We start from the raw sequence: 19,047 nt of genomic DNA, 5'->3' as shown, positions 1-19,047 counted from the left end.
ATTGTCTGGTGAGACAGTACTTGGAAAGCCAGAGCGGCTTTTTCATGGCAGTATCGACTATTCACTAAAGACTACAAAATTTTGATAACTGCCTTACCGGCTACTTCAAAAGGCAACCTCGCCAACAATCGGGTGCTTCATCTATGAGAAAAAAGATATACGATTGATAACGAGAAATGTGACTAAGAGAGAGGTCCAGCATGGTGATTATACAGAAGGAGGCTTTAGAGGAAAAAGAACCGAAGACGGAAGAAGGCAAGCCTACGACTGTCACTTATTTTCGAAAATATTACATATTGATGGGCAAAACATGACTTTTTTGGCGCTTTATTAGACAGGACTAGGTGGAGGCAATGGTATGAGACCATTTGATTTGCATCTGGGGAGTTTTTAGAGCATAGGGCTACGGGACGCAGACCTCTAGGGCTGCGGATATTCATCATTTATGGCGTGCACCTATTTGGAAACGGCCAATGTTGGATAAGGCCTCGGTGATTATGGCTTTGAGCCTTTGGGAATTATGCCGATGGAGATTGCTTCAATTTTTAGATAGACTAATAGAGGCGCTGCCGACGTTCTTAAATGATCAATGCTCCAAATATATGGGGGGGAGTTAATTATCCCAAAGGCTGTCCGTCTATCACGATCGAGGTCTCGTGGCTAGAATATTCGCTGAAACTCTGATCTTGGCAACGGGCTGGACGTGGGTCCTAGTTGGCAGGATGGCTCTTTTAATACGCCAATTTATCTAAAAATCACCGACATTCATCGTAGGGATGCAGAAAAGGCATATTCAAGAATAAGAAGTCATTTGATCTTCGTGCGATGTCGATAAAAACGTCAATTGGTTCAAATCAAACTGACTAGACGAGCTAGCTCATATCAAACCATGATTTCATCACATTCCATAACCCATATCTCATATCTCATTACAATGCAGGTACCATTATCTTCCCTAAGAAGCACAGATTGACGCTCGCTAGCAAGACTCGTGTTTCCCTCCCAAGTCAGTAGCCAGCTGGGCAATTAGCCTGCAAGCTAGACCTTCTTCTTCAGAAGCTCGGAAAGCTCCTTCTGACGGCGACTAGGGCCGGTAGGGAAGACCCAGTTGACGGGTTTATTGTCGCTGGCAGGCGGAATATACGTAGCGGGTCTGTCAGTCCAGCCAAAGCCATCGGCGAGAGCCAGGATGTCCCAGCGGAGCTGGCGCAGTTCTTCTAAATCGAAATTGTGAGTAGGTGTGATTTTCGACTTGAGGGAGCAAACAAAACTTAGCAGTGGTATTCGATACTTACCTGCTACTTTAGGGTCGCAGAACTGGCCGTTTTGGCCGCGAGATTTCGGGTCTGCAACAGGAGGCATTGCGAAGTTCGAATCTAGCGTTGTCTAGTGTGAAGCTGTCTCTGTTTTAGTGGAACCGGGTAATAAGGATGTGCAGATCACGAAGACTGACATGACTCTCGCGGGCTCGTCTATGACGATGTACTTGTTGGTGTGTTTTAGTTTCGGGTTCTGGCAGCCTGAAACAAACTTGCTTTGAAAAGTGAAGAGGAAGAGAGAAGAAGAAGAGGAGGAGGAGGAGAAGGGCTGCCAGATGAGCGGTGGTGCTGAAGAAACTGCATTTTGGCAGTGGTGGAAGGAGCAACCACCTGCAGTCTGTCAAGTGTCAACTACGGGCTATCAATTGGGCACTTACAGTGCCTACCTTAAGGTATGTAGGTAGGTAGGTAGGTACTTTACGCTGAAGTGCGGCTGCCTACGATACCTGAAGATCGCTAACAGTGACTTCAAAATTCCTCCCCTTTCTACTTACCTCTCAACCTTGAACAGGCATCTATCAGCTTGACCTCTCGCGGGCACTTTCCTTTCACCAGTCTCTTTGCTGTTTGTCAGCGTAACGGTCTATCGGCAATCCGGAATGCAAGCCTTTCCTCCTCTCGCTACCAAAAAAATCAACCAAAATGAATTGCAGGCAGGGAGCAGGGAAGGGCATGGCGAGCGGACATTTCAAAAGCTCCCAAAAAAGACATGGAGGAGCCACTTCGTACCCAGGGTGGATAATTTCGCCTGCAGCTCCGCGTCCCCTTGCATTCAGGATCCAGGTCGCTACCGTATGAGTGCCGGCATACGATCATTACTGGCAACAGTATTGTTAGCGGGCGAGCCTGGCTGGCTCTCCTCGCTCCTCGTCAAAGGATGATGCCACCGCGGCTCGCTAGAGCTGATACGAGCAATAGCGTTGGATGCTAATCTGGCATCCAATGCGTCCAGCCAGCTTAGCTCAGCTTTGATGGTCCTGCTGTCTGTATGCCGGAGCGAAAGACGCATCCCTTCGGAGAGCCTTCAAGGGCACCATTGCTGCTCCCTACTTTGTGCATACGGGTAGCACCAAGACAGCGGTCTATAATTACGAACCCATGTCGGAAAAGACTGGCAGAGGTTAGAGACGACTCCACGGCAATCAGCGGACTGGAGCCCCAGATCCCTGCAGCCCACCCGTCATTGTCATCATCGCTGCTTGGTTCATCTCGGCTCGTCTTTTGGCTCTCAGTCGAGAACCGGCAGATGACGGGCATTGCAACCGCACACGTGTGAAGACAGGGTTGGCAAATGCTTCTAGATAGTCGGGACGGCGGCCCTTTTGGGGGATGATGTTCATGCTGAAGATTCAAACAATCAATGCGCGAGCCGGGGCAGTCGTGCGGGGAGGGAAAGACAGCGCGAGATGTGATCGCTCTGCTGGAGCCCGGAACTTGGTTTCCAGCTCGTCAATTACCAGCTATCCTGCTGGAAACAGCCGCTTTCAAGGCCGTCCAAGCCATCGCGTCGCTAGTCCTACTGGCTGGCCAGCTGTAGCTCATACAGCCGACACGGCCAATGGGCTCTCATGGCGGACGACGCCACCGAAACGGGGCCACCCTGCGAGCTAAATTGGCTCTGGAGATACCCGCTGTGCCATTGGAGGTGCTCGCCCTTGGTGGCTCGCTTCTGTACCTGCTCAAGAGCCGGGGGTCCGGGGATGCTGCTAGGCAGTTGCCAGGGTGCCAGGAAGGTTGAGGGCCTCCTCATCAAAAGGTGACCCGATGTTTAAGGAGAGACCCATGTCATTAAAGACATTGGCTTTGATAATGGCTGTGAAAAGTGATCTTCAGGGCTCCGGTTCTTCACCATCTTCACCTCCTCCGCTTTGGTGAGCTGCGGGCCAACGCCGTCTCGCTCCCTTCTACTACTACTACTACTACTACTACTCTCTTTTTTTCCTTTTCTTACACTTCTTTTCTTTCTTTTTCCCGTCTTCAGCTCTTCAGCTTATACCTGCCACCCGAGCGTTGCTTTTTCTCCATCAGCGTCATCACCTCCCTTCGTCTTATACGTAAACCGGCTTTCTTTCAACCACTATACTCTATTCATTCAGAGAGACGTCTAGACCCGCTTGGTGTTAGACATTACTGAAGTTCCCATTCGCTGTTTTCTATTTCTTCTATTCCCTTTGCTTTTTTTTATTTCTTGGTATCTTTGCCTGTTTTGGCCCGTGCCTACCTCGCCTCCCACCATCCAAAGGCACAGCCAGGCGACTTCTCGCTTCCCCTAGTCGCCGACTGAGACATACATCTGCCCTATCGAGGGCGAGAGAGCCCACGCAGTTCACAGCTCGGCCCTGAAGCTTCCGACTATCGTATGCACTCTAACATGCACGCTTAGTCTGGTAGTGTTCATAGCCACCAGACGGGCTGTCAAGGCATCCTTCAAACGTTCCTGGTCAGGGAGGCTCTGAGAACTAGTGGCGTGATTCGAGCACGCAAGGGCGTTGCCACCTTCATCGGCGTTCTGAGTGCGTACAGAGTACAGCCCTGATTGTCGGCTGTTCTGTTGATACGATAACTCGTCCACTAGCCCACTCTATTCGAGGAGCGACCAAAATGGCGAGTGTCGAGGCAACATTTTTAGCACCGTGGGTGGGGGACCAAAAACCACCTCCATCACCGCTTGCTTCTAATCCTGTCGTCTTTCGTCGTCGGTACAGTACCGGTCTTCATATCTTGGATCGCAAAAAGGAAGACAAGAGAGCTTCCATGATCGAACCGTCAGTCATGACACCAAAGCTCATGAAGAGCACTTACATTGAAGATGATGACGATCTGGACGACGATGATCTCGACAAGCAAGATAACACCATGAGCTTGGCTGAATTTTTCAAGTCCAATGACCCACCGTCGGACAACTTCATGTCGGTTCCCTATTCTTACGGAGAAGAAAAAGAGCGAGAGTCCAAATGGCATAAATTCATGAGCATCAAGAGAAGAAGCAAATCCGTACCCAGGCCGCCGGTGAATATCCAACTGCCAGACTCAGCCGTGTCAGGTGTTACGAGCGGCGGACACAGACACATTGCCATCTCGATTCCTCTCGATGCCATGCCGTTTGCAACCGATTCAAAAGCACAAGACGATACGAACGTCAAGAATAATACCGGTGTCAAGTCGGGAGGGGCCAAGACCACGTACGGTACTCTCCCACGGAATTTTGCGGTTCAAACATACTCCGAAGAGAATGGCACCATCACCGTTTACCATCCAATCACAACGGAGACGCCCGAAGGATTGGCCAAGGCTCTTGCTTCACAGCGTAACAGCATTCTGTCCCAGCAATCTGTTATATCAGCATCAAGCTTGGGTGAAAGGAGCAACCACACCCAAAGCAGCCATCGACGGTCCAATAGCCAATCTACAGGCTATTCTACAGAAGCATCTACAGTAGCCAGCACAAAGAGCAAGCAACCTCACTACTTTAGCATATTCCCAAAGCCTACTACTCTGCCGCAGGGTCTTCACCCAACTCCCCCAAGAAGGCCGAACAGTCAGCAGCGATCAGCACAGCGATCAGCAAAAGCAACGAGCATGGTGGTTGCTGCCAGTCAAAAGCATCACCATCCAGCACATTCGGCTTCCATTGACGGTCTGCTGAGTTTAATCAAAGACGAGGAGAATGTTCGGGATGGATATAACAAAAAGCCACTGCCATCCCCACCTCCAAAGAGCGAGGCCAGAAATAAGCAGCAGTACAAGCCGGGCATCGGATTTCCCTCTCCCATCACCGAGGAAACAGATGGCTCTTCAGTAGGCAGCAAGCGTGCCGTTCGAAAGGCTGTATCTACTCAATCAATGCTATCAGTTAGCAAAGAAACGCCTTCTCGTCCCTCAACAGCAGGCTCAATACAGAGTCGTCGCGATAAAGTTCGAGACAAGAAGAGGAGAGATATGGAAGCTGTACGAAACGCAAAAATGTTAAAGGAGCTGCAACAACGACGACAATCGGAATATAAGCAGAAGGGTGAAGAGGTAGAAAGTGCCGATGCAGACGAGCAAAGCAAAAGCAAAGGCAAAGGCCCTCAAAAGGCATCCCCCATCTACACGCTCTGCCCTATTGTCGTCGTTGCTGATCTTCAGCCCTCACCGGGATTGCCTCAAGAGACTCCCGTCTCTACACCACGTGTTTCCTCACCACGCGTCTCTTCACCAAGCCAGATGCGGCTTTCTCGCGACATTGACAGCGAATTGTATCTGGAGCAGAAGCGTAACATGATGGACAAACAAATCTTACGACTCTACGAATCTTACCACGAAAATCGCCTCCGGGATGTGGAGCGTCGCATACGCCGCCTGGAGCGCAATGGCGACGTCTGGCTGCGAGCTCTGGTGCCCGTGTTGGATGACATGAGCCGTAATATCAAGTCTATCAATCCATCACTCAACACCAACAAGTTTACAGATGCGGAGGGCCGAGGCTGGGCTTCAGACGACGAGGTCACTGCAGAGCGCAAAGCTCGCAGTACCAAACGCAACAAGGCGACAACAAGGAGAGCCAGCTTGTCTCGAGAACGGATTGCAGCAGGACTGGTTGGCGAGAAGCTGATGTCTGACGACAGTGAATGGAGTGACACGATGAGCAGAAGCGACGACGTAAGCGGCCTTGGAATCATCGAGCCTTTGATGAGGGAACTGGCTGGCGAAGCACGACGAAGACAGCAGCAGATTGCTGAGAGGACGGCTGATGACTGGCGTGGCAACACTGTATGAGTGAGAGGAAGAAGCTTGTTTCTTCTTTTCCTGCCTTTCCCTCCTTCTTTACTATTTCTTTTTTTCTCTACGTTCTTTGTTTCTTTTGTCTCTTGAAAAATAAAAGGGTTAGCGAAAAGAATGGGTGATACCTTTCTTTGAGGCGTTTTTGTGGATTTCTTACGTCTCTATATGTCGTATTTGATTTTTCGAAGATTTTAAGTGCGATCATGCTTTGGGACGGATATCATACCAGCCATGGTCGTATTTACTTACCTACATATACCCGAACAACGTCTTGACTTTATCTTAGTTTACCTACTCTACCATGTCACATAGTGTCCTAGTATTAATTTTTATTTTGTCTAAACACATTGCTCCATTCCATTGATTGGATTCTTCTCTTCTTACCTCAATGAACAAATAGGTGGCATAGGCGGGCGATGGCGAAAACGTCGATAGGCGTCCATGGGGCGAGTCAAGTTATCCACCTGAGCTCCGATTAATTCAGTGTGCTAGACCTGAAACACTGCGGGACTACTGGGCTTTGCGAGGCATTCTGTAAAATGTCAATATTCGTTTGCGTATGCGAGAGACTCCAATCTTTGCTGCTCTGGCTGACTATAGTCGCATTGAACGCAATTACCGACTTCAATAGCTCCAGACGCATTGGTAATGACTTTTTCTCTAAAAGGATTTCCTTCAGCATGGTTGCTGTCACTGCAGCGAGCTTGAAACCCACCGAGTGCCTTCTTATTGTCCCCTTTGATCTGCATGACTTCAGAAAATGCAAGGGCTCTGTAATTATACCAGGAGTGGCAAAAAGAGGTAGGAAGCAGCAGAGAATCAACAAGTCTAGTAAAAGTTATACAGCCCTTTTGGTAGGCCCGGTGGAACGAAGTATTGAAACGAGGTAGTGAAAGGAGTGTCCGGTGGCGCTCACTTCAACAGATCCGCATACACTCTCCTGCTTGGTAGTCTGCTTTACATGTGTCGGTTGTGGATTCCTTGATGTTCTTTGTTAGGATATATGGCCTCATCGTACTGTCAGGCGAAATCTGTCGAGGTAGTCATTGTAAATGCGAAAATGGCGTGCTACTTCATTGACAGATTGCACCGTCTTCTCGGAGGAGAATACCCTCTACTAGCTCGTATAGAAATCTAATGAAGGAATGTCTCTGTAGTTCTTGCGTTAGACTTCCAATCTTTTAGGTCCCACGCATCAGAAATTGGGCCTACCAAAACCTCGGAGAAGTAGGATTCATCTTCTGGCAAAGCCGTCTTTCGAATATAAAAAGTCTCCTAGACAATTCATACGGTTCCTGAGATGGATCTGAACTCTCTTCCGACAATGTTTCAATGATTTCTTTATCTCTCAGCTGTGTGAGCATATCGTTGGTCGATGTATTATCCGTTAGAAGTGAGAGGAGGGCTTGAATGCCAGGTCAAGTGCTTAGTAGACTGTGGTCGGCTGTCCGCACTCCAGCTAGTTTGCGGCTTTGGCGTATTGGAGCATGTTGTAGATGAGTTAATGGATGTCCCGTTGCTGATACACGTTGAAGTGTATATCTTGCTGAATTCCAGTGATGCTGTTCTGAGGATGTCTCAGTCTGCCTTGGATGGGTGTCTGCTGTACCACACCAGTGCTCTGCCTTGGAGGTGCAACGCCTACATTCCCGTAACAGGTTTGTTTCTTCTAGGAGCGGCTAGGTGCTTTGTCCGGTCGATGACGGTCGATGATGGCCACTTGCCGTCGGAGAGGACACCAAGGTTAGATATTGCAGAGCTTTAAGGGCATTTCATGAAGCCTATGTCTGTCTCGCAGCCAAGCGACTTCTACACTCAAAATCCTTGTTTAATATTGGTACAGCCTATAGCACCCATTGATATGTCTCGGGTTCTGTAATCTGGATGTTTTCGTGTGGTGAGTCGGCCTCAGAGATTTTCGAGAACTAAAGACGCTCCTGCGGAAGAAATGGCGGGAGGTATTAGATAAATGAACCATATCTCCGCACTGAGCGGCGGCGAGATAGATGGTATATGTACCAATAATCAGCAAGCAAGGGCCTTACTCACGAACTACCTCAGTCAATCCTAACTCAGCGTTGCGGGTCTCGACTTTGTGCTCGCTCAGCTAGAAGTTGACAGCAGCCCTCATCAGAGACCCAGGAAGTCAAACCAAGAATCCAGTATACCTTCCTTCACTCTCCGAATTAGCTTTTCCACAGCCATCTTTTAACTTTGCGACTGACAATGCGCAGTCCGAGGTTTACGTCGCCCGCAATGCCATGAAGATCTCCAGTCAGTATTTAGATGAGATTGCAGAAATCTGAACAGCTTATAGGACCGAAACTGTGGGCATTGCCATCGATCAAGCCTACTTTTAGATCCGCAAGTGTGTAGTCTAGTACAAATATAGCAGTCGACAGTTGGAAGGATAGAGCATTCTTCCAACCAGAGGAAGAACTGCCATCTAACAACTGTCTTCTGCGCTGTGTGATACTTGCTCCAATGTTGTCTTCTCTCTCACCTCTCTCGCTGAGTCAATTTGCGTCTTACTAAATAAGCATATGTGAGATTTCCTGACGATACTGTATTGCTAAACAAGACTGCTTGATGGATCGGAGCTAGTTGAACCACCTTAACAAAATTCTTCTTTGCAGATTGACATGGTTGTGAAAACGGAAGGCTAACAAAGCCGGGGTGAGATATTGTAACAGAGACACCGTGAGACTAGTGGCCTGCTAGAATGTGATTTGGCAGAGGCAGTTTGACATAGCCATCAAAAGCTATGTCTGTAGTCTTCTTGGGGCTAGTTCAAGTATGATAACCGGACAATCCAAGGACACTGAAGAAGAAGATGGTAATAAAGAGCTGGCTAGGATCTCAAAGGTATCTCGTAGCGGCAAAGGTGATACTTGCCATATCTCCAATCTTTGAGTCTTTTACTTCTTTTGGAGAAAAAATAAAGTCTTCGGGAAGGAGATGTTTGGTCCGAAATGTTGATATCAATTTCAAACCAAATCTTGATAGCGACAAAAACAGCATGATTCTGTTTCCTGTTTCTTTTTGTTACGGCAGAGAGAGAGAGCGCTCATCTTGTCAACCCAGTCACTACAGATTCAACTTATGTAGCATAGTCTACTACGTCTCAGCAATTGTGTTCTCGCTTCATCCATGTTACTGGATCAGATGAGCTCATTGTTCCTGGATATTGCTGAAAGGCTAGCGATTACTTCCATCTCTGTCTTCGTGCTCCTGTGACTTCGGTGTACTTTCAGTTTTCATGACTTGGCTCTGTGGGTTGGCCAAAATTGGCCACAAGCTGGCATGCCTTCCGGGTAGCTTCAAGCAAGCAAGGCAATAAACGTATTGCTTCTGGGGAGCCCAGAGCTGAACCGGTCTGCCAGGTCCCGACCAGGTTGTTGAGTTCAACCGGCCTATCTCGAGGCACTACGGTCTCAGCTGAATGATTTTCGGTGATGCAAACCGGGAATCAAGCGACACTAGAGGTCCATGTCTCAGCGTATTCTCATTCTAGTTGCTCGGAGCCACCAGCAATGGCGTCACAAACTTCTTTTTGCTTCGGTGAGTGACGGCAGCGCCCTGCTTCTACGCAGACTATTAGACCGGATCGTGTGATGTCCGGGCGGCTTGACAAACAACCAGCAGAGCTGGCGCTTCGATGCCTCTCCTTGCGGCTGAGTCTGAGACATGGCTCGTATATTCACGTCAAGGTGTTGGAGTAATTCCGGGCTCCTGGTAACACAAGCAAAGTGGCTATCATAGGCAGATGATTTGGCGGCTGGCAAGGATTTGAAACATGTGTGCAATGAAATCTGAGTGCCCTGTTGCCTTGAACGAACTCGCCACTGACTCAGATCGGGCTCAAATCGATATTCACCGCTCAAAGCGACAGCGGCTGTGATAACCCAGGAGAGGCCCCTTATTGACCCCCCCGGCCTTGGACTCAATGGCGCGCCTCTTTTCCTTTCTCATCGCGTTGATATCGGCCGTGCTGTCTCTATTCTCCCAAGTATACACATAGGCTAGTACTTCGTCTAGAGTGAAGAAATCAGCTGGCAGGGGTGCTATAACACCAAACACCCCACTGATCTGTTGATGAAGCCCACGGGACAGACCCCAGCCCCGTCCATCTTTTTCAGCTCTTCTGTCGGCTAAGAAAAGAGAATTGTGTATCTGCTGGTTTGGGCTAGTTCAGGCGCCGATAAGGCAAAGTCGAAGGCAAACAAGTCATCAGGGAGATTTATTAAGCGGCGTTGATGGCCGAGTGCGCGGCCAGAGAGTACCCATCAGCTGTACTAGGTCTTTATCTCGACAGGTATGAAGCGTGCAAGCTGGCAGGACCAAGAGCAGCCCTACTAACATCCAGCTCGATGCGGCTACTGGTTGGTTTGTTGACTGGGCTACTTTTGACGCTTTTGCAGGGTCCCGCGGTCCTCACCCGCCATCGGTTGATCACAGACTGCCGGACGATCTTGGCCTGCGCGCAAGTAGAATACATTTTGCTGCAAGTGGCGGTACTCAAGAGGCTTTTGGCGCGGATGGTAAATTAGATCCCGCGACGCTAGTCTGTGGTGTAACGACGAGCTTACAGTTTGAGGCGATGGGAGAGAAGCCAAGCTGCCAAGCTGCGTCTATCTTTCGGGCATCGTGCTGCCGTGTATCGCAAATACGTGAACCACCGCGCGGGCGATTGGGTGTCTCCCTGCATATGCATACATGTAGTCTTGTGCTCTTGTGTGGCAATGTTTGATATTGGTTTCTTGGCTTGCCCATCACCTGTAGGTATTTTCGGCGTTTCTCTTTGTCGGCTATGGTGCGGTGAATGGTGAGGCTTGGCCTTTGAGCAAGACCAACCGAATCCACACGAGCTCCGTAATACGGTAAACTACTGTACGGGGTGGAGGTAGTTTGCTGTACAAAAGACGGAGAGGGCGGCATGTGGGCGGTAGGACGGGCAGCAAGGACGAAATACTGGCAGAGCACTCGTACGAGTAAGTACATGTAGGGAGATACGTGTTACAGAGCCTGGGGAGAAAGACGCATGTACAGTACGTCGGTAGATTCTCCGCAACGTATCGCCACTACTGATGGACAGGTCAGTGCTTGGAGACCGGGATCGACGACCTCGACTAGCCCCCAAGCCATAGTAATAAGCGTCAACAAGCGGCTCGCTTTGATTTCAACGTCTGTAAAGCCTGAGCGCGTGATGGATCTGTGGTCCTGCCGTCGCTAGCTTGTCTCCCTTGTAGGCGTTTTAGCGGCTGCGGCGGCCATCTGCTTTGATGAAGGCACCCAAGTGGTGGGTGATACTATTAGATTTGGGCTGCTGTGCATCCGGAGGCCCAATAATTCAAAGCAGCGTCGTGTCATTTGAGTAGGCCCTTTCCATGGGTAGTAGGTAGTTGCTTTGGGTCAATCATCGTGTAGCCCCAATGCCCGGATGATCATGGCCTCGCATACTGGCCTCTCCAAGCACTTCCAATGGGGAAGGCTCTCTTTGGGTGCGAGGGATTGAGTTGAGAGCAAATGTGACGAGTGGCATGCAGGGCAAGAGAGCAACGCCAATTACAGTGCTTGACTTGCATACAGGCTGTCCGACGATCCGCTTCGTTCAAACATGGAGAGAAGCGATGAACTGCGGCGATAGGCGATCTGGCGGACGTGCTCAAAGCCACACACGGATCTGGACGGCAGGGGGTGCGGGCTCGAGATCGCTGATGGCGTTGGCGTTGGCGTTGGCGCTGGCGCTGGCGAAGAGGCCATTGCATACGATGAGTCGACAGAGGTGTGTCTCAAATCTGCACAGCCCAACCATATACTAGCAGAAGCAGCAGTGGCAGCGGCAGCAGTACCTATTGCAACAAGCGAGGTGACCCCATGCCGCACACGCCCTTGCAAAATCAAAGTCAAAAGAATAATGGTCAAAAAAATGCCAGCGGTAGGCCGGAGTCTGCCGTCATGGCCCCAGCTGGGACATGGGCGATGGAGCCACCGAGACAGATGCCTTGTCACGCCAGGGAGGATATTGGCCTGTCATCCGCAACTGAGCTCTGGGGAGCAGAGCCACTCACACAAGCCATCCAGCCAGCCGGAGAGCAGCCTGAAGCAGCCGAGAGGACCCAGGAGGCGTCCGGAGTGGGTGAGTGGCTAAAAGGCCTGGGCTAGGCTGGGGCATCATGTTGGATAGAGCAGACATTAACGGTGGAGCGAGAGGGAGAGATGAAGGGAGAACCGAATATTCGGGCTGCTGGATTTATGAATGCAGATTGATCCAGAGCCGAGTAAGCAGCTGCAGAATCGACGATGGAAATGGAGATTTCAGATGAATGAGCCGTGATTATGGTGTTGTGGGAGGGAAAGATGCAAATGCACTCTATAATTTTTGCGGCGAAGACCAGAGACAGGCGCGACCCCTGAGGAGAGGAAGTTACATGTAGTAGGCGCCTTACACTTACAGGTATGTACATGGCACCACTATCGCTATTCCACTGTAATTGTGCTAAAGCCCGCCCAAAATGCTACGGGGTGCTACGGCATTGGCTGTGCCCGGCTTTGAATTCGCCCCTGCACACCAGACGTCAAATATCGTATACACAGCATAAGACCGACCCAAATTACAACCACTCGGGGTCTGCTATAGCAATCAGTCGTAGCACTGCATTCGTAGTACTGCTATCCAGCAGGTAATAGTGCTGTGATACTATCGGCCAGAGCCTCGATCTCAGCTTGGTACGACGCCGCCACTAAATGCAAAGAGGCTTAATTCGACGGGATCCCCAGACCGGTCAAGCAGGCAATTGATCGGAGCGTCGCCATTCGCTCGATCAGGGCACGGGCTGCCGCGGATGGGCTGCACGGATGGGCTGCACGGATGGGCTGCACGGATGGGCTGGGGGGATTTAATTTCAATGTTTATTTCTACCTACCTTGGCCTCCTCGCGTACTTGTATAAATCAACCACACTTGTGTAGATACGATACACAGAGAGTGATTACAGGTAATTAATTCTCTGATTTCCAGGCTCACCCCCCCTCCCTAGTCGGCGAAGCGCTCGCGCCAACACCATCTCATCGGCCAATCACTCAGAAATCACAAACAATCACAGGCGCTAGTAGCGCCTATTTGGAGATGGAGATCAGCATCGGCAAGCATCAGCAAGCATCAGCCAGGCTACAGGGTCCAACTACAAGACCCAGCTGTGTCGGATCAACTGGCCCGAGATGGCGGCGATGCCTCAAAGTCGGTGCCATTCCGTGTCTATGTCTAGCATTAGCATTTCAACAGTGAGGCGAAGAAAGTGGAATCAAGTTCTACTAGCAGAATAAACGAAATGATGGAAACAAAGGCCAGTGGCCGAGACAAGTAACAAGACCTTATCCCCATCTACTATGCATTTGCTATTGTTGGCTGTGGCATACCTAGCCAGTATAGACTACTAGTAGATACCTATTCATAACAAGTGCTTCGCGCTCCAAACTCTCTGCCCTTGCCTGATGCCATCATTCTGTCTCGCCTTGCCACCCCTTTTTTTTCCGAATCCCTCAGGTGACTTTTTCTCTCCTCTGCTTTCTTTTCTTTGCTTTTCTTTCTCCTCCCTTCTTACACCGATTCACGTCTCAATACCCTGGCAAACTTACTTTCCTGCTCTTGTGCTACTATATGTTACCCTCCTTGAGGGCCGAGTGGTCCTCTCTCCGAGACCTGTCTTAGATTTTGCCTATGTGCTGATTCTGACAGGGGCATTTGGGCAAGAAAAAAAAAATGGCTCCTAAATTAAGCTTTGTGCCGAACGTTCAAATCTAGTCGATGCCTTACTGTGTAATTTGACCATTGAACCCACTGTATACTTCATCTCTTGGCGCTGGAAGCGCTGTATATGTGCCTTTTGTGCTTGTTCAGCTATACCCTAGCTGAAATGAAGCTATCTAGGATCAAATGATGTTTTAAATTGAACTGCGCAAACAACACTAGAATAACTGAACCAAAACCATGAACGAGTAGCCATTGCTTCCTGTAATCACTGTGAGCTCTCTTTTTTCTCCCCTACGATTCGAAGTTTGAACCGCTTCTTCCTACTATTGAACACGGTTGAACATTGGATTTGCCTAGATTTACTTACGTTTCTTCGCGGCTGTTGTTGCAGCTATGAGGCTGACCGCTCCACATGTGGGATTCTATTCCACAAGATAAATACCATTGCTTGACCTTTTTCCCTCGTCTTCATCTTCTCTAGTCGACTGCTAGAATCTCCGGACCTTAGGAATAGCGCACTATTTGGATCTCATGGTACGAATAGCTTTACAGGGTACCCCAAGACCGGCTCAATTCTCCATCTTCTCGACAGGTAGCACCGCTTGGTAACTTTACCGAAGTAACCAGCCAATGGACGAAATACGAGTAGAGCATACCACCAGCACGGTGCGTTGTGAGTCCTACCGCCTAGCCCGCTCCTCCACCAGGCTCCGGATCAAGAAAAAGTCAGGCGAGCCCACTGACAGCTGGCAATTGCATCAGAGGGCTCAATCCCTGTCCTCTCCAATCTCACTCCCGAGCCCACCCAAGATTTGGCCAGCCCACACTGCCCGATTGGGAACGTCTGTCTCGCAACAGCTCCAATACTACTACTATCCACACGGGCCACACCCCTCTATCCATCTCTCGCGGCCCGGGATGGTGCCCCCAACCCATCTCGCCCTCGCACGAGCACCGCTGTGTTGTTGCTCCCGGGGACGAGGTAGAGATCGGCATCCACCAGCCATTGCGGACTGTACATGTACGGATCCCTTCGGCCTGGCACTTGGGCATGCTGGTGGTAAGGGGATTTGGGCAAATTGCCACGATAATAGACACCGACTGTGCTCGAGTATCTGTACTTCCATGTAGTTCCTCGCTGGACAGTGAGCCTATGGCCATTATCGACGACTATACTACTGACCGTACTGGTACACTCCCTGCAGGGCAATAGGTCATTGTACATTAGCTGGGATGGCACTCACATATAGGTACTCTGAGCGTATGTACATGTATATATGCATAACTGGGCCCAGGCCCCATTGTCCGTGTCCTGAAGAAAGACCCCTGTATCAAAAGCACCTGCTTTTTTTTTTCTTTATTATACCCCGGCCCTCTTCACCTCTCTCTCGTCCACCAACACATCTTCTTTCTCTTCTTTCTTCCTCCCTTTCTCTTCACAATCATTCATCACCCGGCATTGAATCTGGATTTTGATCTCCATCATCCCATAGCACCTCTTCGTCCCCACTCTACAGACGACATCGGGTGCCACTATGGACCCGTTGTCGGTCCCTGTATCGCCTACGGCGCCGGCTCCTGACGTTCCAGAAAGACCAAGCACCGCAGAAAGACCAACTACCGGGTCCGTCACTGTCATCGAGCTGAACGACGCAGAGTACTGCACACGGGTGTTGCAGCTGCCTTTGGGCAAGTCTGAAGCTGAGGCCGATGAGGAGCTCCTGGCTAGAGCAAGCGCCGTTGGCATCACCGCTACTCTGCCATCATTGGCCAGCCAATGTCCTCCCGCTAGCAGCTGGTCGGACTCGTCGTTTGGAACCCCACAGGACCGATTATTTTCTAATATTTCCAACAAGACCAATGGAACTGGTGTATCGACTCAATCTTCTGCCGTCTGCCCTCCGAGCCCGCTATTTGATTCCGAAGGTGGAGAAAGAAGAAGTTCAACATCAAGCCTGACTTTTGCCCACTATGAACGCTACATTTCTACCATCGACTCTGGTAGCAATGACGACAAGCCGGCCAAAGATCCGCTTCCAATTTACAATTTCTCTCCTCGAAGGGTCTTCATACCCTCTCCCAAGAGCATGGCCAGCGCAGGTTCCAAGAAGAGCAGTTTTCAAGCCATCAAAGAACGTTTGTTTGGAAGGAGAAAGAAGAAGAAGAAGGTTATCCAGATACTACCACCACCGCTACCACCCCCTGTTGTTGAAGTCAGGATGTAAGTCTTCTATTCCCCCCTACTATCCTCCCATTTTCCATATGCTATATGCCTATTGTTCCATCTATATGCGGATCTATCAGCTGACGTCTTCTGTGTGCAACTTCATACAGTGTATGTACCACTTGTCGAGATAGCTTTGAAGAAAAGTCCAGCGCCCTTCACAAGCTCAAGTGTGGCCACATCCACTGCGTTGATTGCGTAAAAACTATGATCAAGCAAGCCGTCGAGGATGAAACCCTCATGCCACCAAGCTGCTGTTCCTCTCCGCTTACGCCTTCATTGATCAGGGCAATTCTGAACCAAGATGACCAGGATACATTTTTGCTGGCAGTTGTGAAACTCAATACTCCGGCTGACGAGCAATTGTTTTGTCCTGACCCTGATTGTGGCCACTTTATTCCGCCCCAGGATGGGTACGATGTCAGGCACCCATTTGATCTCGCCTGCGTCAAATGCAATGGTCGTATGTGCGGCATATGCAAAGACATTGGCCATGGCCTGGGCGAACATTGCCCTCTGGACTGGGAGCTGACGTTGTTGAAGAAGAAGCAGCAACAGCAAAATGACAAGGAGATTTGGAGGCGATGCTACCAGTGTAGGAATCTGGTTAGCACGAGCGAGACATCCCAAATCACGACTTGTCTATGCAAGGCCCAGTTCTGCTCTGTGTGCACGGGTATTTGGGATCCCATCACTGGCTGCCCCAACCTTTGCAGCTTTGAAGATGAATTGCAACGGCGGCGGATCGCAGCGACTCTGTCTTCTATTAACGAACTGAAGCTACGCTCTAACCCGTCTGTTCAACAGCTGGGGCAGGAACAGCAGCAAGAGCTGCATCGATTCATGAAGTACAAATTCAAGACCAAAGATGCGTTGCAGACACGCCACCTGATGCAAGAGGCCACCTTGGAGGAAAAATACGAGTTGCAAGAGGAAGCCATCCAAGCGCGACATAAGAAGACGTTGAATTCGATGGAGGTCCGTCACCTTAAGGCCGAGATGGAGCTGCAAGACCGTCTGAATAAATACGAAGATACCATTGGCTATCGAATCAAGCACATGGAAGGCTACTGCAACGGCCTTGGAAGAAACCCGAGCTCGCAGGCAGCAGCCAGGACTGTTACCGAGAAAGATCTCCGAGAGCTCGGCCACCACTACCATATACGAGACACCATGGAGCAAATATGGGCGGGCAAGATCAACGTCATGAGAGAGCGGCAAGACAGGCAGCAGGAAGACTGCCGTGTCACACAAGAGAATGAGCTCGAGACTTTCATGGATAAGAGACAGGAAGTTCTCGACAAGATGGAAGCCGAGTTTCTCCGGGAGGAGACTCACTTCAACGAAGTCTTTGCAGCTCGCCAGCGCCACATACAGGCCCGATGGGTCCTCGTCATTGAGGTGCTGTGCAGAGAGTTTGAACAGCAGAGCCCTAAGCAGGCTTGCCGCCGTGTTTCCATTCCAAAGTGGCCCGAAGATAGAGTCTTCAGGACCCGCAACAGCGAAAAGCAGCAATAATCATGCTATGGCGAAGTCCTCCCTCTTCCCAGCCTGGGAGGCACTGGCAGAATCATCAGAGACTTGGTCGTCAGATGACGATGACCTTGATGTTTGCAGACATATACCTGATACCCCTTGACGACTATCACCTATTTCCTTTGTCCATTCTCTTCTCTGGCCGAGACTTGTTGTCTCCTGTGGTCCCGTTCGATTATGCTCTTCTCTCGCCCATTCAGCGCCCTCGTTTAATTACCGCTTTTTCTCTTTTCGTTTGTACGGTTCGATTGCCGACACGATCTCTATCTTCCTATTTTCCTATTTTCCTAATTCCCCATTCTTATTTACACGGGAACACCTTTTCGCCACATTAGCCACGTTTAATTCTGTTCATATTTCTTTCAACTATATCCCATGCCGCTCGCTTCTTAATCACAGTATGGTATAATTGAGAACGGCCTTTTGCCCATCTCGTCCTTCCTTACTCTTTTCATAATTATTAATATTGTGCGATTCCCCTTCTATGATTGCACTATCAGCATTTCTTGGGCATTTCGGTTTATGGAAAGATTGACAGAGCCCGCCCCTTAAATTACACACACACAAAAAAGAAAAAGAAAACACCACGAAAAAAAAAGGCCAAGCAAGCGACCAAGATTGCATTTTAATTACTTCTACTAGTCGCCTCTCACACTGTTATGTGTTGAGTTCTGTCTCTTCTAATGTTTGTGTTTACCGATGCGAGCTCAAGAGCCTCGCTGCACTCTCAACGGATGACTGTTTATGATACCAGCCGAAAGGACGCCGTAGTGCACCCTGGAAAGCAAAAGGGTATGGTATGGAATGAAAAAGTTCTGATTGTTTTTTATTTTTAATTTTTATCTGGGTTAACTATGGGTAGGCCATGGTCAGGGCCGAAACTGGGGCGGATTTCAAAGATTGTTTGTGTCACACACACTATTGCATTTGCAATTACTAGTAGATAGCCTTAGATAGCTGGGTCTTACTGTTTGTTAAGACAAATATAATTAATGTTTACCAAGAAATTGGCAAATGCTGTGTGATTATTTCTTCGTTTTTAAAAGTATTGTAGTTGTGGCTGGCATGGGCTGATTTCGTAGAGCTGAAAGAGATGGTCACGCACGAGGGAAAGCTGAGGCCAAGAGACGGCAGAGAGATGACATGATACACCAAGTTGGCAGTTTGGCTGCCTCGACTTGATTTACATTTACACATGCTTCGTGTAGACTGAGAGATGCCCTACGTGATATGAGGACTGTGTCTCATCCGACCCTCGCATCAATGCTACCCTAAAGAGGCCTTCAAGTGAATAAATCACTCAGTGCATCTTTCACCCGCTGAAGCAGTATTTGGCTATCCACTCCAAAGCGTAGTACACTGGTAACAGCTGGGTGGGCTCTGTTCACGTCAACTGAATCCGGGATCTTGGGATGGCCAGGCTGCAGATCCGGGTTGACCCTTGCCTCAGCT

At 49.5% G+C, this 19,047-nt stretch overlaps 4 protein-coding genes across 4 annotated transcripts; 2 read left to right on the top strand and 2 right to left on the bottom strand.

The window, feature by feature from the left end:
• Positions 1 to 1,038: 1,038 nt before the first annotated feature.
• TGAM01_v209621 (hypothetical protein) lies at positions 1,039 to 1,362 on the bottom strand (the record flags this gene model as incomplete). Its single annotated transcript, XM_018808092.1, has 2 exons — positions 1,039 to 1,217; positions 1,296 to 1,362. The coding sequence occupies 2 exons, from the start codon at positions 1,360 to 1,362 to the stop codon at positions 1,039 to 1,041; spliced, it is 246 nt and encodes an 81-aa protein (XP_018658749.1).
• A 2,558-nt stretch (positions 1,363 to 3,920) lies between these two features.
• On the top strand, positions 3,921 to 6,077 carry TGAM01_v209620 (hypothetical protein; the record flags this gene model as incomplete). The annotated part of the gene is made up of 1 exon (XM_018808093.1): positions 3,921 to 6,077. The coding sequence occupies one exon, from the start codon at positions 3,921 to 3,923 to the stop codon at positions 6,075 to 6,077; it is 2,157 nt and encodes a 718-aa protein (XP_018658750.1).
• Positions 6,078 to 13,982: 7,905 nt separating this feature from the next.
• On the bottom strand, positions 13,983 to 14,249 carry TGAM01_v209619 (hypothetical protein; the record flags this gene model as incomplete). The annotated part of the gene is made up of 2 exons (XM_024550599.1): positions 13,983 to 14,094; positions 14,203 to 14,249. The coding sequence occupies 2 exons, from the start codon at positions 14,247 to 14,249 to the stop codon at positions 13,983 to 13,985; spliced, it is 159 nt and encodes a 52-aa protein (XP_024404641.1).
• A 1,121-nt stretch (positions 14,250 to 15,370) lies between these two features.
• TGAM01_v209618 (IBR domain-containing protein) lies at positions 15,371 to 17,577 on the top strand (the record flags this gene model as incomplete). Its single annotated transcript, XM_024550598.1, has 2 exons — positions 15,371 to 16,056; positions 16,170 to 17,577. 2 exons carry the CDS (start codon positions 15,371 to 15,373, stop codon positions 17,575 to 17,577), a joined length of 2,094 nt encoding a protein of 697 aa, XP_024404640.1.
• Between the last annotated feature and the right edge of the window lie 1,470 nt (positions 17,578 to 19,047).

The sequence above is a fragment of the Trichoderma gamsii genome (genome assembly GCF_001481775.2).
Source record: "Trichoderma gamsii strain T6085 chromosome Unknown Scaffold_49.2, whole genome shotgun sequence".
Classification (NCBI taxonomy): domain Eukaryota; kingdom Fungi; phylum Ascomycota; class Sordariomycetes; order Hypocreales; family Hypocreaceae; genus Trichoderma; species Trichoderma gamsii.
The sequence above is the reverse complement of the archived record's forward strand: the minus strand, read 5'-3'. Positions and strand labels throughout refer to the sequence as shown.